The 26,031-nt window shown below is 40.2% G+C and overlaps 1 protein-coding gene across 2 annotated transcripts in view; it reads left to right on the top strand.

Moving 5' to 3' along the window:
- PRKCA (protein kinase C alpha) overlaps positions 1 to 26,031 on the top strand; it is a 142,970-nt gene that overhangs the window by 68,938 nt on the left and 48,001 nt on the right. For both annotated transcript variants that reach the window (XM_054278718.1, XM_054278719.1), the window contains exons 4-5: positions 23,337 to 23,448; positions 24,135 to 24,263. In XM_054278718.1, the coding sequence (XP_054134693.1) occupies positions 23,337 to 23,448; positions 24,135 to 24,263 (241 nt within the window). The remainder of the gene's footprint in view (positions 1 to 23,336; positions 23,449 to 24,134; positions 24,264 to 26,031) is intronic.

Below are 26,031 nucleotides of genomic sequence, written 5' to 3'. Positions count from 1 at the left end.
CTGCTCAGAGGGGACTCTCCATAAATAATATGAAAGACTTTGGTCAAACACAAATGGGTTTATATTTAACATGTTTTATTTAGGAACCTGCCCACACAGAGGTAAAATTAAGAGAAATAGAAATACACATTAAATTGCTGGAAGCGCATTATAGAGAGGGGTAGAAAATGTTCAATTCTCCCATTCCAGACTAATCCTTTGCTGTTGTGTGAGAAGGTGCGGCTGTTTACTGATCTTACAAGCTCAAAGCAAATCAAAGTGATTCCCAGAGCTTTGTGCTTGGCAGCAGCAGAGCCCAGGGTCACACGAGGAGAGGCTCCAGCACAGACCCCAACTCCTCCAGGCTCCTCTGTGTCTAAATCCAGTCACTTCAGTGACACAACGCTCCAGAAATGACTCCTCTAATAAAACTTCATTCTCAAGTTGTTCTAAAATAAAGGAGGAAAAAAAAAAGGGGAAAAAAAGGGGAGCATTTTATTTTCTCTCACCTCAGCCGTCCTTGTGCTGCATTTCATTTTCCTGTCGCTCTGCTCCTGTCACAGCCCCTCCCTCAGGTTCATCACTGCTTGTTTTGCCAATAATCTTGGGATTCTCTCCAAGAATTTGGGTTATTACTCACTGCAATAAAAGACCAATGCATCTTAATCAATACAGCCTTCCTAAAATTAAACGTTTCCTGAAGTTGGTGTTCAAAAGGATCACATTAAAAATCAAATTCCTTCTTCAAAATAGATTTTTTTTTTGCCTTCTCAGAATGTCATGCATGAAGGTATCTGGAAGATGAGATTTATTTTTTTTAATTAAGGCCTTTTGGCAAAATGTGTCCCTGCTCTAAAGGGGATGTGGAATTCCTCATCCATGCACACATAGGCATGTGCACACAGATATTGTTCATTTTCCGTGCTCATTAGTGTTTGTGTTCCCCAGCAGAGCCAGCAGGAGCTGCAAGGAAACACTTGGTGCTTTTGAAAATTAGGTTAATAAATCAACACCTGATGTGGGAGTTGGTGAGGTGTTCTGTGCTGTTCAAAATACAAAATGTTTACTATTTGCATAAGTTTTTTGTTATGCACTTGTGTGTCTACTTGGGCAGAAATGTCATATATCTAAAAGTATTTATGGCATATATTTATTCTAAAAACATTGCAGTTCCACAAATACCTGGGTGGAAAAAAACCTGCACTACTGAAAGTTATGTGGCTCAGCATTCCAATTTTTTTCCTTGACTTGTTTGTCAAGGGAGAGCTCAGTAAAAATGAGAACTGCTCTGGATTGCATGGGCCAGCAGCTGAGATTTGCAGCATGTCCTGAATGCAAGGTACTGCTTTGGAAGTCTGGAGGAATTCAGGGAAAGGTCTGGGAAGCAGTGGGTTTCCAAGCTTTTCTAACATTAGTACAAAATTTGCATCTGAGTCAGTGGGAGTCTTTGGTGCTTAATGAACTGTGCTTGATTTACAAACTTGGTATTTAAACTGTTTCTTTAACGCAGAAATAAAGAGTGTGTGAGATTTACAACTGCAAGAAAAGCTCAAAAGATGCCAGATAAATTCTGCTGTATCTGTTCCACTCAGAGCCCTCAGGAAAATGTTGATTATACAAAAGTGTTCAGTGCATTTCCTACAGAATCCCAGGCAGGAAGAGCTCTGGCTCTGGTGGTGATGGCACCAACGGCTGGAGAAATGATAGACAGTGATGCCTATAAAACCAGATAAAAAATTTATAGTTCATTTAGTAGGAAATGGAATTTGAGATGCTGCTGTGGGTTTAGGGTGTCCTCCCACAGTCCTTGGGCTTTGGGAGACTCAAATAACCACAGCAAGGAGAAATTTCCTCTGCAGGTGCAGAGCTGGGCGCTCTGTCCCTGCAGTCCCCACCATCAGCTGGGCATTTGCTGCAGTTGATTTGAGTAAATGTCCCCATCATCCCAGTCTTTTTTGCCTAAAATACAGAGCTCAGCTGTCACCCCATCTTTTTTTCATAAGCTTTGCAGCTTTTGTGTATGCTTTATTCATCGTGATTAAAAAGAGGTGCAGTTGTAAATAAGGCCAGTGGCAGGAAACTGTTGGTTCAAAAAGCTTCCTGGAATAATAATAATTTCAAAAAGCAGACTAGGGAAAACAGCTTTAACTGGATTTCTCCCGTCTTCCCAGCCTTGTGCAAAATTATCTGAGTATAGCCAGTTTTTAAAAGACTGTTAATGTTATTTTGACTTAAAAGATGTTAACTTAGAAGTGAAGTTTGTCAATAAAGGGAGAAAACAAATAGGTAGTAATTGAAAAAACAAAGGAAAAAAAGAATTATGTCCTTGCTAATGATAGTCCATAATTAGATCTCCTTAATGGATGGGTAGAATAATCTATTTAATTGTAACTACAGTTTATGATAGATTACTGTGCCTTATTGTATTATGTCCCTGTAATGAAAGAACCAGCATTACTTTTGTAGTAAATAAATGTTTCTCAGAATGTATTTTTCAGTTTTCTCAATTTACTCATAATTTATGTAAGGCCTTGTGAAGTTTTTCCTTATTTTTTCTAATGGGACTAGTCTTTTGATCCTTTGATAGAAATTGCCCCAATTTCTCAGTAATGCAGCAAAGATTTTGGCCTTATATATTTTCAAGTATATGCTGCTATTTAGTGATTTATCCTAACACCGGCAAGTTGAAATGTTCTTTATCTACAGCCTAATTAAACTAAACCATATACCATCTGTGTCTAGTTCAATTAAAATAAATTGGACAGATTGACCTCCTTAATACTCTTCAAAGCATTTTATTAGTCTGTAGAGTCCCTTCAAGATAACTTGTTACCTCCTGAGACAATACTTGCTGTCTGCTCGAAAAAAACTGGGGGGGAAATGCCAGTCTGCATGAAAATGAAAAAGAAATGTTCATCTTTCCATTTAGAACCAAAGAGAAATGTTCATCTTTCCATTTGAAACCAAAGAGAAATGTTCAAATTTCCATTTGAAACCAAAGAGAAATGTTCATCTTTCCATTTAAAACCAAAGAGAAATGGTTTCCATTTGAAACCAAAGCAAAGAGTAAAAGCCCTGTGGAGGAACATCAGGTGGAAAGGAACAGTACAAGCAGTCTTTGACACCCTCCTTTAATGGGCATTTCTCCTCAGCTTTTATTCTCTTTTAAGTCTTTGCTGTGGGGTTTTCCTGGTTGGTTTGTTTGTTTTCAGAGCTCTTTGGACAGGTGAGGGTGAAAGGACTCTCCACAAAGAATAACAAAGCTGCCCTTACTACAGACAGAATATTTTACTTGGCCAGCAGAAATGTTCCTTTTGTGTCTTGACTTGGCAAATGTTCCATGCTTAAAAAAGGGAGATGTGAAAATCCTGACATATTTAAGTGTTCCTTCTGTAACTTTTCTAATGAAAATCAATAGCGTTGAATTATTCCAGTATATCTGTGTTTAAGACGGTGTCCTAAGTTTTATTCCAAAAAAGTGATTAGGAATAAATGATTCCTAAGTGATTTCTGGGCATGTCCTCTTGATAAACAGCAGAAGATAAAACCAGTAAAGTGTGGGGACTGCTGATGGCTTTTAGAGTTATGACCTGTCTGCACTGACTGGTGGTCAGATGTAATAGTTCTTTAATTCTCTGGGTAAAATGAAATAGAATTTTTGATTCTTCTATTGTGATGCTATGGATTTCACTTCAGTGGATGTTGATACTTTTGGTTTATTTCAGTGTTTGTTTGCTCTATTAATGCAGTTTTTAACACAATTATTTTTAATTCTTTGTTTCCTCACTGAGCCCTGACTCTGCCCTCATTCTGAATGACTGATCAGGAATTCCTCTCCAGTACAAACTCCCTGTTTGCCCCTCTCTGGCCATGCAGATGGTGTTTCATTTCTTGCTGGGAATTGTCTCTGCAGAAGATTCTGCCAAAGTCTCTTCATTTACTGGCTGGCAGAAGTTTTGAGCAGTTGACCACCTTTCCCTCAGATGATAAAATCATTTTGTTTGGCAAATCATTTCCATGTAATGGCTTTCAGAGCTCCTTTGCAGCTCTCCTTGGAGGGGTGAGAAGTGGCGAACACCATGTCAGGTCTTGTTAACAGGAATGAATTTCCTGACATTCTGATACTTCTGTTATTCATAGTTTGTCCAGGAGAGCGAGTTAAAAATGGAAAAGAGAGTAAAATTTTTATTCTTCAGATTAATTAGTTGTAAATAACTCTTCATCAAACTTCAAGAACTGTCAGTCTTAAGCAAACATCTCTTTAATAGCATGGTTGGGACTAAAGCACTTTGTGCCTCGTGGTGCTTTACTGAGTTGGGTTTTCCTTTGGGATATTCTCTGCCCTGACCTTGCATAAACTTGCTGCTTCAAGATTATCCTCTGTGATCATATCCTGAGATGCTGAGACTGTGCAGTAATATTCCTTAATTTTCTTTAAAACTCATTTTAATGATCTTTTAAAAGAAATTGAATTACTCTGGAAAAAAAAGGAGAAAAAGAAAAAATATTTTTGTTTGTGATACAGAAAAGCAGAGAAGACAAGCAATAATCTTTGCTGACTATTTGAGTGATTCAGTGAAGGCTGACTGTGAGCATCTGTTTAGCAATTTGAAGTTGGAGACAGCTACAAAATTTGTCATCCTGCAACAAAGAGGGACATTTAATTCCATTGTAAATATGTAAGATGTAAATTTACTAAAGCTCCGTGTTACTGTGAGTAAGTTGAGTTTGAATTCATTAAGAACTTTGAAACAATCATCAAGTCAGTAATGAATCATTAACAAATGCAGGAGCAGGCTTTCAATATTAAGCCAGGTTTTGTTGAGGCTTTGCCTCTTATTTCTAGTTTTTGGGATGAAACTTTTTGTGTGTCATGTCAGGGGACTCAGTGCATCCTCCAGGTTGGACTTTTCCTCTCAAGCCACGTCACAGCAATGATTCCATCTGCTGTTTTGTGCTCCTGATGTTTCCCCAGGGGTCAGGAGCTGGGTTTGGGTTTGTCCTGAGCTGGGTTTGGGTTTGTGCTGAGCTTTGACCCCCCCCCAAACTCCCCACCCATCACATCCCTCCAAGGAAAGGACCTTTCCACACAGGTATTTTACAAATTGCTAATTAGACACAGAGGAAATGAGTCCTGCCTGGATCCCACAGGAGCCTGGAGAGGATTCCCACTCTCCTGACCCCAAATGGGATCTGCACCTCCTGCTCTGCAGAGCTCTCTGCTCTCACAGAGCTCTGTGAAAATAAAAGATCTTTGCTTCTCAGCCTCAGGAAATGTTTATGGGGATTACATTTTCCAGTTGGAGATTTGGAGAACGAGGTTTCTGGTGTGTGACATGATCTCAGTTGCTTGGAGCCAGGAACACCAAGGTTATGTTTGATCCCTGTTTGGGCTGTTCCCTTTGGGGACTCAGTGATCCTTGTGGGCCCTTTCACCTCAGGACATTTTGTGATTCTCTAATCAAGGAGAAACCCAACCCCTTCCTTAACAAGGGCTCCATTTGGGTTATTGCAATGAGATATTTCAGGCATTTATTTCAAGGCCATGTGAGAAGCCTGTATCTTTGAAAGACACCTAATATTTAAAATCAATGTTCTAGGAGGTCCTGAATCCTCAAGGGACAGATTAATAACTTCAAGCTAAAATATTGCAAAATGAAAAAAAAGATTCCAATAAGTTTTTTGTCTCCTTAAAATAACCCAGCTGTGAATCTGGAAGTATTTGGTACTAAGTGTTCTTTGTTCAGAGTTTAAAAATAATTCAGAACCCCAGGGATCTGGAAGCAGATGTCTGCTTCAGGAATCATAAGGCCCCAAAACTGGGAGTATCTCCTTGTCAGCATACTGATTTCAGAGTCGTGTGGCACCCACCAGTTCACTGGGAAAGTTTCTTTTTCCACTGGTTAAAACTTCATTTTCAGAGATCAGGGGTGTGGTGGTGGCTTTTTAAATTTGTTCTGAGTGCTTGAGATAATCATTGCTCCAATCTGATCCAGCATCCTCAGATATGTCACAGAATCATAGAATGGTTTGGGTTGGAAAGGAGATACATATATATATATATATGTATTTATGTATTTATATATTTACAGAAGTAATCCAATCCCTACAGGACCTGCTCTTCCCATACCACTTCCTGTGGCATCTCCAAATTTCTGCTTCAGTTTTACTGTGTCTAACTAATTTCTGTTCCTTGTTCCTTTGCCATATTTCCCCCCCAATGCTGTCACATTCAGGGACTGTACAGAGATATCTCTCTGAATAGAGGAGTTGTGTTTCAAATCAATATTGACATTTAACCGTGCATTTCCAAAATAAATCACCATTTTATTGGACGGACAACTTACTCTAAACTCTCCATTTCATGATGCTGTGGGCATGATAAGTAAACTGGTAATATGTGAGCACAAATCCATGTTTTATCAAGGAGCATTATAAGAAGCTTTAGGGTAAGGATTTTTGTTTCCTTTTCATCAACACCAGATTAATTAATACTTTCCTGTAGAGTTTTTCATCCACAGCTTTTTTCATTTGTTAACCTGCAGTTTATGTAAATACAGTTTCTCTGCAGAGGAGGTTTTAAACATATAATCTTACTTCATATTCAGCATTCATATTTTGGGCTTTATTTCACTCCATGAATTCAACATTTCTTTATTTAACAGAGAAGGCTTTGATTTTAAAAAGTATTTACCTGCTTTACTGATTAGCCATGAGAACATTTTTCTGTTGAGTTTAATATATTTGTTTAGTACAATCTTGAGGCAGGCAGAAAAACTGCTTAATTGTGTTACGTTAATTATATTCTGTGTGTTTGTTGGAAACCAATGCTTTTACAAGAAGTGGATTGCTGATTCTCTATAAAATCAAAGCTTGACTCAGTGATAACCTGTTTTCTAAACTGAGGCCTCTCAACCAGGGCATATTAAAAAATTAAATCCCACAAGTTTGCGTATTTTAAGAGACACTTGCGCATATCTGTGCTGATTGTGAATGTTGGGGCTGAAATCTACTAAAGCCAGAGTAAAAAAATGAAATTATTCAGTCAGTCAGAAGGTTGAGCTGCATCAGGAGCAGAAGTCAGACACGAGTGGGGAATGTATTGAGAGAGGAGCTGGTAGGTAGAGGAAAAATGATCCGCCAAGTGCTTGGATAGTCACTTGAACAGTTTCAAGTCTGTATTTTATTAACGTATGGATCACCAGCAGACTGTTGGTGATGAAGTGCAATAATGGAACAATGTCATATATAATAGGGGAAAAAAACCCAGAGATGTGGGACTTGAAATTAATACCTCTCCATCACGAGAACTGCTTGAGTTTTATTTATGGAGCACTTGGGAATTGTTCTTTCTGCAGGGTGAGGCTTCAGGTGTTTTTTCTTTCTTATCTATAATGCAGTGTCATACAAAAAATATTAAGGAAGAGAAAATCTGACTCATGGCATCTGTATTTATCTGTGAAATAAGTGGCTGTTGCACAGATAAATGTCATATTTGATCAAACCTCTTGTAATTCTTTCTCTAAGCCTTAGGTATGGACTGGTTTGCTGATAGAGGACTGTCAGTTGCATAATGTCAAACCTCTGGAAAATAGTTCAGTGCCTTCCAAATGGAATTATTTTGTTAATGATTAAAATAAAAGTGGGAAACCTTTATTTTGCATATTCTAAAATTCATTTTTGAGGGTTTAGAATGGTGGTTGATGGCAAAATCTTCCGAAAACCCCCTGGCTATGCTGGTGCAGCTCCTGCTCTGGGAGTCTGATGTGGCCTGTCAGAAACCAGGCTTGCTGTGACCTTTGAGGCTGCCCAGATCCCTCTGTGGGGAGGATTTCCACCGTGTCTGGCACTGACTAATCAGTTAACTGGGTTGTGCTGAACTGCATGGTGCTGCTTTCTGTTGGACAATTTATTTTGCTGCTTGACAGGCTCAAAATTTACTTTTTTTGCTGAAGAACTTCTTGAAAAAATTGTTGTTGCTGTGGTAATAAAACATGTCTAAATGCTTTAATAGATTTTTACAGATAATTAATATAATACAGGGATGAGAATGTGCCTGCCTGTATAGGGAAAATTCTGTGGTTCTTTTAGGTGCTTCCCCATTAATAACAATAATAAAAATAATAATAAAATAATAATAATACAGCATAGAGCTATGTTTATACTTCACGTACCTAAACTTCTGTTAAGCTCTGGTAACAGATTTTCTCTTGATGTTGTGTTCTTGCTGCAGAGTAGCCTCATTTGTTTTGCCTGACAGGAAATATGTAAAAAAAAATAAAAGTAATAGCACAAGACCATGCTCTGTCACACTTGAAGTAGCCGTGGGAGTTGAAGGGAATGAGACTTGATAAATTAATGATGCTGAGTGCTGAAGGCAAATGGGGAAGTGATGAATGGAAGGAGAGAGGTGCCAGTCTCTGATGCTGTGATTGACAAGCCAGGCACAAAGGTAATGGCAGAAACTGTGGGCAAGGGGAGAAGGCAGGGAATGAATTTAAAGCAAATTGGTGAATTTGGGACTAAAAGTAACAGTGGTTCATGGAGACACATTTGTTTTAACCACTTTTAAAGCCATGTTTATCTTAGGGGAGATAATATGATTTTGTAAACACTTAACACTATAATTATTTTTTATATGTTGTAACCATATTTCATTTTACTGCAAATTTGATTTGACTTTTCTAACTGATATTTTTTATGAAACTACATTTTTATTTCAGCTTGAACTGATCTTATTGCTGAGCTACAATTTATTTTTTTCTTAAATAATGCATTTTTATAGATTTCTGTGCCAGATGCAGCCGGTCATGATCAACTGTGGGATTTCTTGTGGTTTGGACTTTTGTCATCTTGCTCACAATAACCCAGGGCAGGTTGTTTAATGTTAAGTCAAAGCCTGTTGCAGTGCTGGGGGAGAATCTTGAGGCACAGCAATAATAATTGGCAGAGGTGCAGGAGAAGTCTGTCTAGGCTGGGCATTGGCTTTGATTTGGCTTTGATTGCATGTCAGAGTGAGTCCACATCAAGGTGGGTCCGACTCACCTCGCCCCAAATGCACCCTGAGATGGGGATTGTGCTGCTCTGGGTGACAGCAGAAATGCTGAATTAGTGGGGGTTGGTGCTGCTGTTTCTGGTACCAGATACATTTATTTCCTTGTGATGAAGGGCTGTTAGAAATTCCTGCAGTCAGAGCATCTCCAGAGCGTGGCCTTTCCTTCCTCAGCAGCTCGTTTGCAGAAAATGCTTGAGCAGCTCGTTCTCAGCAGCTCCAGCCCTGCAGCGCAGGCAGAATAATCCTCGTTTGTGGGGCAGGATCCCAGTTTGTGGGATGGATGATTTGCGCCCCGTGGCTGAGCTGAGGTTTGCCCTTCCATAGCTCATGTCCCACATTATTTGTCTGGAATTAATCCCAAGGGTGGGAGGTGCAAAGTCAGGGACCACTTTTGGCTTCAAAATTATGTCAGAATGCAAAGGCACCTGCAAAGGCTGAGTGTGCTGGAGCTCAGAAATGCTTTGTCATCGTCCCTGCCACTGTTTCAAGGCATTAAAGCTGCCCATAAATCTCAGAAAAGGGCAGTGGAGAGAGCTCTAACAAAAATCAAAGCAGCACTAACACTTAGGTGTGATCTTGAGTGAACAGGAATGTCCAAAATGTGGGAAATTGGTTGAGATGCTGATTTTATCTGAATTTAAAAAAAAAGAAAAGAAAAGATATCTGTACCAGGTATTGTTTTCTTTTTGCACAAGCACTCCATGAATTTGATGGGGATGCCCTGAATCTGACTGGAAGTGCAGCAGTCACTTGAAGCTTAGTCCTACACCTTTGTGCTGAATTTATGGATTTCCCCTGTCCCCTCTGATCAGAGATGTGTCACTCCCGGATCAGAGGGACTACAGTTTCACACCATGGTTGTGCAAAACCTCTGATTCCTGTGCAGCACAGGGAATAAAATGCAGTTAAATATTGTATCTGCTTGATGCAGCACATCTTTGGTTTATTTCAACAGATGAAGCTTTTCGTGCAAACTTAAAACCCATCAATTAATTTATTTTTATAAAAACCAAAGGCCCAGTGAGGAGCAATGAACAGATTTTTTCCTGAGTATTAAATTCTCAATATAAGCTGTAACAGAAGGATTTATATCAGTATTAAGCTTTGTCATGCTAATTGCATTATGTTGCCATCTAATAATTTAGATTATGCACATTGTAAAAGTATTATCTGAAACCATTTGTTGTCTCTGAAATGTGAAAGTTCATCTGGAGGGCACAATTACTGTTTCCTTGGGTTTGCCTCATGTAATGGTGAGGACACATTTTCTGGGATGAAGTGAATTTTCTTAAGGACCCCTGAAATTGTAATTTTTGGGCTGCTAATTCATTAATATTTGTTTTGTATTTAGATTTTTCTGTCTTGTACACGTAGTGCAGTCAGTCATGGAAGCATTTTTCTCCCAGGGTTTTATATTTATTTTAATCTCTAACTAAAAAACCACCTCCAGCTGCTTCTTGCTTGGCTGTGGATGTCCGACTGTTGCCAAAGTGGCCACCAGAGAACAAGGAGTGACTCCTGAGTGCCACCAGTGCTGTTCCTGGGCTCCTACAGGCCCAGCACCTGACCAGTCTTAGCAAAACTGCGTTTCAAAGGTGTTTTCTTTGCTCCTCATGGCAGTTTTTTACATATTTATCATAGCAGATTTTTCTTTCAGCAGGATTAATATTATGCAATTCCATTTGTACCTGGGATTAATTTTAATAATTGTTTTGGATGCAGCCTTACGAAGACTTAGCTGGCAGTGCTGGAAAAAGCCTCTGTTAATCTGCAGATTGGTATTACAGAGGAAGAGCAGTTTCTTTTCTTCTTCTTTTAAAAAATTACATTCCTTGCAGATGAGGAATAATGCCCTCACTCTGCTGCCATCCATGCAAGCAATTTTCCTGGGTGCCTGCTGTAATCCTGATAAACATTGCTCTGGAATACCTTTTCTGAATAGAACATAAGATATCTTCCCAATTTTTTATTTCCTCTGTGGCAATATCAGCCTGCAGAGCTCCCAGCTAAAGGCTGAGTCCAAGTGATAAATGATGCAACCAGCAGACAAGTGTCCAACCTCGTGTTGGCAAATTAATTACAGTTGTAATTACAGTTGTCATTGCAGGGACTCCCAGGACGTGTTTGGTGACTGAATTTTGTCAAATGAGGATGGAGCCAAAATAACACAACTTTTGTCCTTTTTAAAGAGAACAAAAAAAGCTATTTATTTATTAAATTAAAGCTTTTAATGCATTTTTCACTCCTTTTTTTTGGTTTTTTTTTTTGGTCTGTTGCTCATGCATATATGTTTTCTGTATAAAACAGACCTGGTAGCACTCAAGAGGATGAACTTTAGCAATGATGGATGACAGGCACAGCAGCATTGAGGACACCATAAATTTACACTGACTGGGAGCTCTCAGGCTGAGGAGGAGGAGGAGGAAAGAGGAATGCCTGCTGAAGAGTCTTACTTGACCTGCAAAATCAAGATCTGTTACAGTCAGTGTCACAGATGAGGATTCTTGGAGAGTTTGGCTGTGTTTTTTTAGTTTATGTTCCAAATAACAAGGAAAATGAAATATTTATAAAGCTTCATGTTGCCCTAGTGTGGGTGAGCACTGCAGTGTTTTCTGCAGCCAGATCTTCATCATCAGAGGCTCCTCTGAGGGATGTTCTTACCCACAAAGTGATTTCTGAGAAATAAAAAGCAGGAATCCAAACTCGCCTTCCCTTTGTTGGGAGCACTGTGCCAGCAAAACGTTTCTGTGCAGGCTTCCTTCCAAACCCAGAGCCTTCAGTGGAATCTGGGAAGCTCCTTCACCATCGACAGCCTTGAGAAAAGCACTCTCATTAAAGAAGGAGAAGGAAAAATGCTTATTCCTGAAATTTGTGTCCATGGATTGGTTTTGGGATTGGGCACACTTGAAATAGCTGGGGGAGGAACTTCCCATGTTACTAAATGGTTTGGTGAAGCCTTTCTATATTTCCTTTTCTTTTTTTCCCTTTGAACAGGGCAGAGTTAATTGCCAGACATTAAATATTTATAGATTTCATTATAATTCATTGCTAAATGCTGTGAGGACTTTTCCTGATGCTGTGAAGCAGCTCAGGCTCATCCAGCCTTGGGAGCAGCACGGTGATGGCAGCCCTGAGGAAATCCTTCTTCCAGGACTCCCTGCACTCCTCTGATGTGATTAAACAGCCCTTACTGTCTTCAGATTTTTGATTAGAAAACCTCAAAAGGGTCAAATTCGACTCAAGGGACAGATTTGTATCAATTCTTATTTTTAATCTGTGTGTGCCCTCAGCTGTGATCTCAGTGAAACACTTTTCTCCCTGAGAGTGGCATCAAATTTTGGGTTTAAAGCACAAACAGAGCTGCCAGATGTTGGTGGATCAGGAGCCTGTGTTAAAAGCCTGTCCTTCTTTCAGGGGTTTTACTGTGCACCATGAACTTTTTTTTTTTTTCCAGTCTCAATATTGTTTTCTGAATTTTTAATGGGCTAATAAAGAGCAACTGCTACATTGGCATGGAAAAATGTTGTGGGCCAGACAGCTTGGCTGGGATCTCTGCCATTGTAAGGTCAGGATCTGAGTGCTAAAGCATGTCACAGCATCTTGCACATTCCCTCTTAGCTGCCTATTTATGTTTTATAGAGAGGAGTAGGATTAGTGACTTTTTACAAAGAGAAAAACTGACTTCCCTATAGAAAATATCCCAGATATTCTAAAAATACTAATGAATCTGATGTCTATATTCCTTGGTCTGCAAAATTTAATGTGCTTGAGTTACTTTTCTGAAGAAGGGTTATTTAGACATATGGAAAAACATCTGCTCCATGCAGAAATAAATAGTGTTTGAGTGGTTATACAATGTAAAAGACCATCCAAGGACTCTGTGCCTGAGCGTCTCCCATGGTGTGATCATGGCTATGATTTATTGAGAGCAGTGATTTTCACACTGAGCTGTACACTTGGAGATAAACAGTTTTGAATCAAACCCTTCAATCATTGATGGGATTTGTAGGTAGAGATCTCTCATGGAATTTTTTTGCCTCTGGAGGACAAAATTCTGCCTGTGTGGTGAAATGTCTGCTTGGTTTATAGGTGGTAACGTTCATATCCCTGAAAACACAGAGCTGAGATGCAGAGCAGAACAGAGACATGGGGGTTTGAATTATGCATATTTTACCCTCCCTCCTGCCTTTATTTTGGTACTTAACCAATGTATAAAATATCAGGCAAAAAAATGAATTATGCAGTGAGTAACTTTGGAGGCAATTTGCTCGGGTGTTTCAGATTCATGTCTGTCTAATAAAGTTTGTCAAAAGGGAAGCAGCAGGCCACCCCACAGGTTCTTGTGTGAGGGAGCTGAGTTGTGAAATTCTGACTGATTCTGAACCAAAAATTTCTCAGATTTTTTTATTTTTTTTGCTCAGTTCAGCACTGTGTACCATTGTCCCAGAATACACATTTTGTGAAGGGCAGGAAAATTTTAAAATGTATTTATTAGCTTGTGTGTGATTGAAACATCAATACAGGATTCCAGTGGAGCATGTGCAGAAAAATAACAATCAATGTGCCAGTTCTTAACTTGCAGTAGAGGTGAAGGAGGGATGCAGAGCTCTGGGGAGTGTGTCAGGGGATGTTCCCTGATTCTGTGTAATTCCCTTGGACGGACCAACTTCTCCTTGGATTTCCTTCTCCCTGTGCAGGGAACACCCTCCTGCAGCACTCAGTTCCCACAAACAAATCTGTGCAGCAGTTAGAGGGGTTAGCTCCAGCTTTTGGAGCACATGTTGGTGTCTGTATGGATGCTGTTTGGTAGCAATGCACCCAGACACAAAAATGTTTTTCCTTGGAGATCTCCTGGAGTGTGCAGCTGCTGCTGCGGGAGGTGGGAAGAAGAGAAGGAGCGATGTAAATAGGTGGGTAAGGGTTTAGTGAGAACAAGGAAGGTGTGCCTTTATAAATTGGTGGGTTCTTCAGCATTTTAGAGGGGAAAACGGGGGAGGAGTGGGAAATGTGAACCAGTTATTATTCAGGGCCTTGCATACAGAATCAGCTCAGAGGCAGCAGCTCGGCGAGCTGCATTCCCTACAGCGCTCACAGCGCCGCTCCCGCTGGGCTCTGGTGGTTTTTGGCAAATAATTCCAGGATTTTGGGCTGGAATCTATCACTTGATAGTTGTAAAAACCTTCATTCAAACCGCCTTAGAGAGGAGCAGCTGAGGGCAAGTTTGGTTTTATAAATAAAAGCTGGAGTTTCTTTCGGTTTTGCCGTTGGCTGCGGTCAGGAAGTTTGGGGTCACAGAGGCTCTGTCTGAAGTTTTAATTTGCCAGCACTGAACTTCATTTAGGGCTGGGATTGCTTCCTAAAGGGTGGCTGGAGCCAGGCCCATTTCCCCCAGAATTCTTGGATCAGTGTTCATACAATTCCCTGTAGGAACAGTGTCCAGCTCCAGCAGGGATTGAATTGTTTGACCCAATGCCTCTGACCTCAGGGTCACCACTTTGGCAGGGAAACGGGGCATTCCAAGTGATTTTTGTGATTTTCCTTTACCTCCTTTCATTTTCTGTTTAAGGGAATGAGAGATGGATGATATAAGCTCCAGCTGAGGATAATGAGGAAAAACAAAGTTGTATCATCTCTATCATGAGCAAATTGGCCAGTAGTGAAATATTTAAGAAATGATGGGAAGGTCTTGTGCTCAAACATATTGAAATATTTAAGAAGTGATGAGAAATTATTGTACAGAAATATTAATGTAGAATAGTTCTCATGCAGCCTGATGTCACACAATTAAGACTTTATCACTGCACCCAACCCCATTGCAGATCCATTGGAAAGCATAGAAATTGTAATTTGGAATTACAATCCAGATGTATATTGGATGTAAATGTAAAAGTGAAAGTATATACAATATTCCACATAAAAATCCACTGTAATTTGGAATATTGGACAATTGACCACATTGTACCTATGGAGAAATAGCAATACTCTTCTATACAGCAGGAATTTATTAAAATTACTTCTTGCTTCTGATCAGTTTAACCTGTATTTTGTAACATGTATTCAAGGTGTAAAGGGTGCTCTGTGTTAAAAAGTGTACCTGTTCAACAAATTAATTAACAAATTACAAAATTACAAAGCCAGTAAATGAGGGGGTTTAAGACATAGACAGACTGTCTCTCATTTTCTAGAATTCCTTTTGAATCCAGACCCCTGGATTTGATCTTGATTGAAATGATTTGTACACAGTAACACGATGGTGAGTTGTATCTGAAACAAACTCTCCCTTTCTCCTAGTCATGAATAATTTTCTAACAGGATCTTTTGTTTGTGCACTTTCTGTAATTATACTGCAGTTTCTTCATTAAAAAAGAATGAAGAAAAAATAGCCAGTAAACACCGAGTCCCTTCCGGATTTATGTGTCTTTCTAGTAATTAGGAAATTACAAATCCCTGAGAGTAGAGTCATGCAGATCTTCTTTCTCCCTTTGCCAATTCAATCAGTTCTATTCTATGCAAGAAGAACATGAACAAAAGGCAGCAATCAAAATCAGTTGATTCAATGGCCACCTGTTTCTTTTAATTAAAAATAATAATTTTCTGTGAATTCCAGGAGGGGACTGAAAAATCTGCCTTCGAATCATTTTGAACTCTACTCACGTTGTGCTCTTCTGTACAATTACAAAGAAGAGACAGTTGATTGGAAAATTTTAATTTTCTTTAAAGACAGTTTTTTTCTGTTTGTGTACTTTCTTAATTCTCTTTAGAGTAGTAAAGAATAAAAATGGTCTTATTAACACAAAGGGAAAAGAGATTTTGTTGTCATTTATAATCATGAAAGAGTTTTCTTCTCCAGCACTTGAGAATCATTCTTCATTTCTGAATGTCAGCCCAACCCTCGAGGCCAGGGAGGAATGGCTGGATTTTGAACTTGCTGTGCTGCAGCTGCTTCCAGGTGCTGAGGCACAGCAGGGTTTGCAAAGGCTAAATAATCTTTATTTTTGCTTAGTCTTCCCTATCCTACCAGTACCTTACACTGTTAGGGTAGAGTTGAATACAACTCTATTTATGCTCTGAACACCTCCCAGTATGTTCAGGTTTCCCATCCTGCAGGTGTCAGTGGATTGAATGAATGAATTCTTTCTCCAAGTTATTCCTTTGAGTCACTCTGATCTTCACATTCTGCCTGGAGGAAGATTCCTGGAAAGAGCCTGGGTGTAATTCCTCACCAAGGAGGAAAGCACACTCATGCCATTCCTGCCCTCCTCCACTGCAGGAAGGAGCTCTTGGTGTGTCAGCCTGGAAAAAAAAATGATTTGGGTGCTTGGCAGGTGGATGTGGAGCTCTGGGGAGGAGAAACCCCATGAACCCAACCCTGCCGATTTCCCCACTTTGTGCCCAGGTTGGCCTCAGGAGTCTCAGAGATCCCAGCCAGCCTCAGCCCTTCTGGGATATTTCTGTTTTAAGGCAGTAGAAGTCTGATTTTGAGGTCTGATCTTTTATTTCACTTTTCTGAAAGCAATAAAACTTCTCTGCACTGCAGCTCTGAGAGGGAAAACAGCAAACAAGCTTTAAGCATTTTTACATTCTGTATTAAAAAATTGATTTAATCATTCCCAAGAGTCTCAGATTCTCTTCGCTCCCAGTCTCACTCAGCCAGGGAAGAACAAACTGGTAACTGGTTAAACAAGAACTTTTTCCTCTTCCTTATTCCTGAACTCTGCTGACAGAAACCATATTTTAAACCCTGGAAGTTATTTCCAGTAGACACATCTGGCTCCTTGGCTTGCGCAGCTTCAAAGCTGAAGCTGTTTTCTTAAATTAACATGCAGAGCAAATCACCAATCAATATTTTTGTTTTCTCAGTGCAAAAATAAATAGCAAACAGAAGAAAATGTCTCAGGTGTGGTATCTGAGCAGGAGCCTGGATGTTGTAGTCACTGCTTGGAAGGTGTTGAGAAAAACTGGAGACCTCCAGAACTGAGAGGGAAATTTGCCTGAGGACAGCGTGGGCTGAGTGTAGGATTTGGCTCTGTACGGAGCAAACCACACTCAAATATATTCTCAAGTATGTTTTATTAACTTGGTATTCGCTTGGGGAAGTTGGAGCTGTTTTAAGGGAAATATGTGCAGTGCAAATTGCAGTGGTTTCATTATCTGCTGCAGCACATCCATGCTGCTGAAATCTTTGGAGGGGGACAAAGGAAGATGTGGGATTCAGTGGTGCTGTCACAGCAGGGAATGGTTAAAGGCTGTGTTTTAAAGGGGGGAAAACACCTGCCAGTCCTTCTGGTCCTTCTGGGCTCTTCCCTTGGCAAAGAGGAGCAGTGACCTCCAGTCTCTTGTAACTATTTGTGAGTTGTTTTGCATATATGGAATATATTGTCACCCCTGTTTTCAGTAGAAACACAAACATGCCACAATTTGTGCTACTGACATTCAGGAATTACTTTTTTTCTTTTGTCTAAGTGAAGTAGTTTGAAAATGTTAAGCTTCTTTGTACTGTACACCTTTTAAATTAGTAACTACATGTATATTTTTTATATATATGAAATTTTGACTGGGGATGAAGAATAATCTTGTGGTTCTGTTATGGAAATGCAATATGGAAATTTGGGTACATTTGCATTTCTTTACACAAAATTATTCTTTGTTATAGTAGCTCCTGCTACAACCTGAGGACCTCACAATTCATCTGCAGAACTCCTTTAAGGTTTTTTTTGTAATGAAAAATATTATTCTCTGTTTCTCTGAAAATGTTTTTACACACTTGCATTTTTGCATTTTCTGCTTCTTCATGATCACAAAAATAGCTGTTCAGGTAGGCAAAAAAATCCTTTCACCATCCATAGGCAATTTTTAATAAGTTAATCTTATCTCCTACCTAACACCTTGTTAACATTCATGTGTTGGCATTGTGACTGAAAATGGTCCTTTTTCCTCACACCTTAATCACCAGCCCAGGCTCTGGCGCTGACAGGTCACAGAGTCACAGAATGTTTGGGTTGGAGGGGACCTTAAAGCCCATCCAGTGCCACCCCAAATGTTGATTGTAATGAAGATACAAGAATAGATACAGCCAACATCCAGCTAACAGGAATAAAATACCACATCACAAAGATCCTGAGCTTGTCCCCCACTGCTGCTGTACCCTCACTTTTCTGGTCCCAGCCCTCCTGTACTCACAAGGCTCCGAGTCCATCCCCTGCATATCAAGGACCTGGACCAATCCCATTAAATTCATAGCACAGAATCGTAGAACTGAGTGGGAAGAGACCCTAAAGCCCATCCAGTGCCACCCCTGCCATGGCCGGGACACTTCCACTGTCCCAGGCTGCTCCAGCCCCATCCAGCCTGGCCTTGGGCACTGCCAGGGATCCAGGGGCAGCCACAGCTGCTCTGGGCACCCTGTGCCAGGGCCTGCCCACCCTCACAGCCAGGAATTCCTAATTCCCAATATCCCATCCATCCCTGCCCTCTGGCAGTGGGAGCCATTCCCTGTGTGCTGTCCCTCCATCCCTGTCCCCAGTCCCTCTCCAGCTCTCCTGGAGCCCCTGGAAGAGGCTCTGAGGTTTCCCTGGAGCCTTCTCCTCTCCAGGTGAGCACTCCCAGCTCTCCCAGCCCTGGGACCATCCTGGAGCCTCCTCTGGGCTCTCCCCAGCAGCTCCAGCTCCTCCCTGTGCTGGGGCAGCTCTGCAGGTGGCTCTCACCTGAGGGACAGAGCCCCCTCCCTGCTGCCGGTGCTGGGATCAGCCCAGGACAGGGTGGGTCCTTGGCCCTGCTGACACAGTTATTGGCACAGTCAGGCCGCATCCCATGGAAAGAGCTCCCAAGTAATAAAAAATCGGATCTAAAACCTCCAGTGCTGCACCATCGCACAGAGTGGGGTTTGTCTGTTTTCAAATTAAAGGCAATGTGGTGATTTAATGCCTGCAGAATTATAGCAGGCTCAGTGTTGCTATCAGGGGGAATAAAATCCTGCTCAGAAGGGAGCTTTTAGGCAGAACTGTGAGCTGCAGTGCTCCTGAGCTGTGTAAGGCACAGTGTGACATGTGCTGCTGGTTAACCATGCACTTTCAATTATTGCACACCCCCGCCTCAGAGGCACAGAAAGCACGGAATGATTCCTCACAGGGGGGTGCTTTCCACTGCTGTTCAATAAAGGAAATGGGTTCATTTGTGCTAAACAAAGGGAGAAGGCAGGGATGGTGGCAGGATGGATCTCAGGGCAGTAGATAGATGGAAAAATGTGTGGGCTTTGGGGAGATGCCTCTGTGTTCTTCTGCTTCCCTCTGCTGGAGTGTGGCAGGATTCCTGGCTGAACCCTCTGAGCTCTCTGGACAAGTCATTTCTGCAAATTCATTATTTATTTTGTTTCTGCTCCACTTTTGGGTTTTTCAGTTGTTCCACCTGGTGCCAGTGTGTGCAACCCTCCCTCTGTAATCACATCTCAGCTGTGAGACTGATGGATAATATTCTGATTTTTACAGAGCTCTGTGGGGTGTAGATGCCTGGTTCATCTTTATAGGGATGAACACCCATGTGTGTCACTGCAGGCTCTGAAACCCCAGTCTATTAGAAAGCATAAAAATGCAGAGCTAAATTTTTGCCAATTCAAAGGTTTTTCAAAGAAAAATATCTAAATGTCTGGGGTGTCAATTGCCCAGAAGTTTTTATCCCATTTAATTAACTCTATTGCATTGTACTTACAAAAATGAAGGACTGGAGAATTCACTTTTTAGCAGGAAAATAACACAAAGTTTAATGGAGCACATCATCCATCACTGCTGAACAAGTCCTTCCCCATTGCTTTCCCAATGCCACTTTCCCCCCTCAGAACTTTGATGGATTTTGGAAGCAGAAGTAGGTTTTCCCTTCAGAGCTTCACAATTAATCTATGCCAAGTTTAATGCAAAGTTCAATTCTCTTGCAAATAGCAGCCATTATTTGGCCGTTCATCTGTCAGATCCTGGCTTGGCTCCCTGTGTTTACTACAAAATGGGGCTGCCAGCTCTGCTTTGGGAATTATTGAAAGTTTACATTGATGAAAAAGGGATATTTGAAGAAAATTTACAGGATATTTCCTTTAGCTCCATAGTTTGCCTTTAGCCAAAGAAATGCTAAGGACAACATGATTTCCTTTATGATGCACATAATTCATTAATGCATGTTTAACACTGGGAAGTATGAACCTGTATTAACAACTGATAAAATAATTGCTGTTAATAAAAGTAATTACAGCTGGCAGTGTAGTAATTCTTATTAATATGATTGCTTGTAATTAAATATGAGGTATAGATTCAAGGGTAGTTCTGAGTGCATGAGAAATCCTTGTAAATATGGAAATAAAATGAAAAATTCTGTCATCTGTGATGGGTGGATAGTGATCTCTTGGCTTTCTCTAAATGGTCTTGGACTTGCTTCCTAAATAAGAGTACTTCCTGGACTTCAAGTTACCAAAAAAAAAACCCCAAAAACATGGGATTGAAGCAGAAAATAGGATACAACACTGATGAGGAGTGTACTCTCTTATGTGGCAGGCTTTAAATGTTTTTTTAGGACATTCTATTAAAGGGATCTTTAAAGAGAGATTTCCTACAAAGTTTCCAGTTCAGGAGTAGTTTTGGTTCTATTTTCCATTGTCCTCTTCTTGTTATGAAGGACTTTGTGTGTGGATATAGAATAATAATAGCTAATAATAGTCAGAACATTTTGCTTCTCCTTAAAAAATCCAATTCATATCAAGATTGTTGATTTGAAAGGCCCCACAGAGGAATTTTCAAAAAGGATAGAAAACGAAGATTCAGAATAGAAAGCAAACACTGATTCAGATTTTATACATCGAGTCCTGCAGGGCAAGCTCCAAAGTTTGATCCAATTTGATTGATTTATTTGTTAATGTGGCTGGTTTTTGTTGTTTTCTAAGAATGCTTTTCCTGGGATTTTGTAGCCACACAGAGCTCTGTAGTCAGGCACTGAAAAGCAGCCCGGCCCTGTGCTGGTTCTCAGTGAGTGCAGAACATTGTCCTTACATGTCACAACATTTGTAAGCCACACACACCCCTGCTTAACTTAATTACAGGCACATTCCATTGCTCGCAATGAAATAATTTGGCAGTGTTCCATAATTTCAGTATAATATGCAGGTTGAATGTATTTAGGAGACATTGACTGCAATAATTTCCCATAGCTTGGAATGAAATTATTTGGTAGTGTTACATAATTTCAGTGTAATACACAGGTTCAGTGTATTTAGTAGACATTGAATGTAATAATTTCCTTCCCCTCTGTACCATTACTTTATACTCATAAATAGCACTTGTGCCAGATGTCGAACACAACTTTAAACCTCTCTTTATTCAGTGTCTTTCTTAGGAACTGTGCCTTTTGTCCTTCTCAGCCACAGATGTCTTACCAGAGTCATGTTTAAGTGTAGATTTTTATAAGGCAACAAGTCCCCTTCTGTCATCTAAACAAACCAATTTAGGGAAGAATTAACTTCCCAACTGTGGTTTAAATTGTTTGGAAGGCACAGAGTCAGTGAGCCACCAGAGAGCCCTTCTGCACAGCCACGTTCCCATGACCCCGAGCCACCAGGCCTGTTGCTGAGCCTTTAATAAATAATGAAACAGATGTTCTCTGGAGCCCTGGCTGTCACTCCATGAGGTTCACTGTGTTTACAAAATAAATGCAGTTGGTAGCAGTTTGTGTCTCAGGCTGTTACAACGAGCAGAATTATTGAAATAGTTTCAGTTTCCATTTGTAATGTAAATTCTTTAGTTGTTATCCTGGGTGCTCTGTGATTCCTTCCATACAGTGAAAAGTGGTTATAGATTCACTGCAAAACTCAGAATCAATAGCAAATGAATTCACATGAAGAATGCTACCAGAACACTAAAAACCTTCACAAAGGATAATATGGCAAAATAGTAAAATTTGAAGGCAATGTTTTACCTTCTCATAGCCATATTTTTGTGAGAATTTCTAATCAAAGCTCCCAAATTTCTTCAGAAAACACTTATACTAGAGAGAGTTTTCATTTTGAGGAAAGAGTCAGCAGGTTTTCCCTTTTGACTGACATGCTGGGCTTCCCTTTTGATTTTTTGGAAAGCTTTGAGAGGCAGGTAAATTTTAAAAATCAGTATATTTATAAGTCAGTTTAACAGTTCTTAATACAAAGGTACAATACAAAGTGTGAACAGAAGGGAAACATTTCAATTAGTTGTTTTGCAGCTGTGTTTTCATTGAGGGTGTGTCAGATCTGGCATTTCATGATTTCCAACATCTTTCTGAAAAGAGTGTTAGCAAGGATGGATTTCAAGCCCCAGTGTGGTTTTTAATGAAGAGTCACTGCTCCCCCCACTTTGTGCCCTAGGCTGTGCAGGGATGGTTCTGAGTGAAATGCAGCTGGAGCAGGGAGGGTCATAAAGGATTTGAGGATTTAAAGGGTGTGCACAGGACAGGGCCATCCCCATGTTTGCTTTGGCATTGCACATCTGGAGCTCTGCAATGAGCCTGGCATGGGTGAACATCTGGAAGATGTGGTTTCTTCCTCTGAAATAAATGTTCCTGGTTTTCCAGAGGGGACCCTTACTCCTACAGAAACAGCAGATGTCTTTGGATGTTCAAGTGTTTAAATGATTTGGGTGTATTCCCTTTCACTGGGCCTAAATTAGGAAACATTTCCAAGCTGTTGATGGCCTTAAAATGTCCTCACTCTTTTAAGTTTCTCTGCTCAAAAATCAGCTGAGAACAGCAATCTCTGTAAAATATTTACCGCATGCCAAGTTAGAATTCGTTCCTTCATTCACAACAATAGAGATAATAAAGTTGCAGCATGTCAAGATGATCCCATCTGTAAAATCCTGATTTTACAGTCATTGGACTGTGTTCCAGATTAGCCCATGAACAGTTTCTTCCCAGTTCTCCTGCTGTATTTTGTGTCACATTTCAGAGCAGTGACAATAACACTCTGTAATTAGTCTGTGAGTCTTCAGCCACAGATTGAACACTGCCGTTAAACTTTATGTATGTGAGCAGTCAGTAAATGAATTTTAATGTCCATAAATCATGGGAACAAGCCTGAGCTGACACATTTTTTCTTACAGCACCATAAAAAGGAGAATTAGGAACTGAGGCAATGTGCCTGTGCCAATGCAGGTACCACTGAGGACAAGCCAGACACTGAAACATATTTTCCTGCAGCATAATTTGCATAGCTGGAAAGCTTTTGGTATTTGAAGTAATAAATTAAAGGTGTGTCAGTTTATCTTTCAGGACTCAGAATCTGTGTTTGTTTTCCCTGCAGGATCCCAGAAGCAAGCACAAGTTCAAGATCCACACCTATGGGAGCCCCACCTTCTGTGACCATTGTGGGTCCCTGCTCTACGGGCTCCTGCACCAGGGCATGAAGTGTGACAGTGAGTGAAGTTTCCTTCTGCTGCTCTAGAAAGGGAGTGGAAGCCCTGCATAACAGCTCCTTAATTCATTTCTCTGGAAAATACAGTTTCAAATGTCAGCTATTTATAGTGCTGGTATATTTCAAGTGGATATTTCAGGACTATAATAACTTAGTAATTAAAATCACCTCTTCTGCTGAGAACATGGTGTACTCAGTTTGATGTGGCTGAAGAGCCTTTGTCATGGCAATTTTGAGAAAGCCTCTCTTTGGACTGTCTGGGTGAATACACTCTCAAAGACTGGAATTTCAGTTCAGTTTGTAGTCAAGCTCTGCTGTTTTCCTTGTGTTTAATTTGTCTTGGAAGACTCCCACTATCAAAACCTAATAATCAATTAAACCTGCCTTCCTTCATTGCTGATGTGAATGCTCTGCTTTCTTAGTCATATTCCCATCAAGTCTCTATTCCATTTTCATTTTCCCCCCCCTTGCACTTCATTAATGATATGTTTATCTTTCTGAAAAGATAGATGATTTTATTTTCTGTTGTATTAACCCTCTACAGAAAGTATTGCAAATGGAAACCAGGCAGCTGTAATCTGAAAGTCTTGCCAATAATTAAGCATTTAGTCTTAATTTTCATTTTTATTAAATTTTCACTAAATTTTTAGCTTCTCATGGGTGTCTGAACCATTTTTTTGTCCACAGCCTGTGACATGAACGTTCACAAGCAATGTGTGATAAACGTCCCAAGCCTCTGTGGCATGGACCACACAGAGAAGAGAGGGAGGATTTATCTGAAGGCTGAAGTCACTGGTGACAAACTGGAAGTTACAGGTAAACTGCTCATTTTGGAGTGTTTCAGGTTTTATAAATACGTGATACACACTGTGAGTTTGTGTACCTTGGTCAGATCTTTGTGCGTTAGAGCTGCTGATGGAGAATTTCCTTCCAGAAGTGGGAGGATTTCGTACAGCAGGGCTTTGGATGGAGAAACTCTATGACGTTGTGTTCATAAAAATAAATCTGTAGAAGCAGCTTTAAAAACTTTGAAATATTAGTTAGAAAATCACTGTATTGTCAGTTTTCCTTGTCAGAAGAGCCCAGCAGGATGAGCTGCTGCTCAGGAAGTTCCCCATCATCTTCAGAGCATGAGAGATACGCTGAACCTCCATCAGCTGAGGAGTTGTTTCCTGTATTTGAGAGTATTGAATAAACAAAGGCAGCTGGGATTCAATCCCAAATACTACTCCCAGTGAAGTTTAAAATAAAAAAAGGTAGTTCTCATATTCTGTAAGTTTAAGGTTACCAAGATGGAGAGGAGGCGGAGAAAAGAAGGAGGGAAGGAGAGTGAGGGTGGCAGTTCCTTCCCTTGGAAGTGTTTTTCTGGGATTTGAGAATAACCTGTGGCTGTGCACACCCAGATGTGCACACCCACACCCCTACAGACCCATCCCAAGCCTGGAATTCCAGAGCACACTCCATGGAACCACAACAGAGCACAGAGGTTTTATTGCTGCCAAATGGAATTGATTTCAGGGGCAAAGTCACAGCAGGACAAAGTTGGTTTCTTAGAACATCTCCTTTGCATAGAGAAAATCAGACCATCACTGAATTTTCACAGCTTCCAGCCCCAGCAAACTCCCCTGCTGACATTATTCCTCCATGGCTTTGTTCTCTCTAAATCCAAATACCTCCATATTCTCCTGTCAAAGCCTGCAAAATGCACTGAAAAGGAGAAGTTTGATAAAATTCAGCTAGAAAGGATCAGAATAGATCCCAAGTGATGCTTAATTGTGGCTTAACTTTTCAAAGAGCTTCCTGTCAACGTGGGAGGGGGAAATTTGTCCAAGGTACTGTCATTAGCAGAAGGTGGTTTCACTTAGTAATGAGGCGTTTCAGAGATGGTGATGCAGCTTCTAAAAGTAATTGTACCGTGAGAGGGAATTAATTTAAAAATCATCCGAGTGACAAAATTTAATATTTGCTTTATTCTGGGCCCCTGTGCAGCAAGGCTCTTAAATATGGCTTAAACTCTCTGCAATAATGCACATAATTTGACAAATAACATGTGCTTATTTCCCGATGATTCAGTTGGTTTTTAATCCTTTTAGGGACAAAAACGTTTATCACAAGTCATTGTGGAAGCAAGGCAGTGTAAAGTGATTATTCAAACAAGGATTCTTTACGTTCACAGTTCAATTTGAAATGGTCTTGTCTGAGAGGTGAACGTGGTAAAATTGTAACAGATATTTTACAGGTTTTCTCCACAGGCTCTTTTAGGTGTGAGTGTACTTGGCAAATGACATTTCTATTGTGTTTATAAATAAAACATTTCCATCCCCCAATTAAGTAGGTTTCTGGTTTAACAAGAAGAATGTTTATTATAACTTTGTTATGTATAAAACAATTGCAGTGCTGTTGTTGTGGTTAAGGCTTGTCAGCGCTTCCAAAAATGACAATTGTCCTGAAAGCAAGCTGCTTTTTTTTTTTTTATATAAAAAATATCATATGGACTGGGCCAAAATGACATTTTTTGGTGCCTTTTGTGTGTGTTTAACTGAAAAGGAAATTAGTAATTGCCAGTTCATGGACATATTACAAA

This window comes from Melozone crissalis, unplaced genomic scaffold (assembly GCF_028551555.1).
Source record: "Melozone crissalis strain CALT ecotype California unplaced genomic scaffold, PUWL_Pcris_2 ptg000026l_1, whole genome shotgun sequence".
Classification (NCBI taxonomy): Eukaryota; Metazoa; Chordata; class Aves; order Passeriformes; family Passerellidae; genus Melozone; species Melozone crissalis.
Note: the sequence above shows the minus strand (reverse complement) of the source record. Positions and strands in the feature narration are given on the sequence as shown.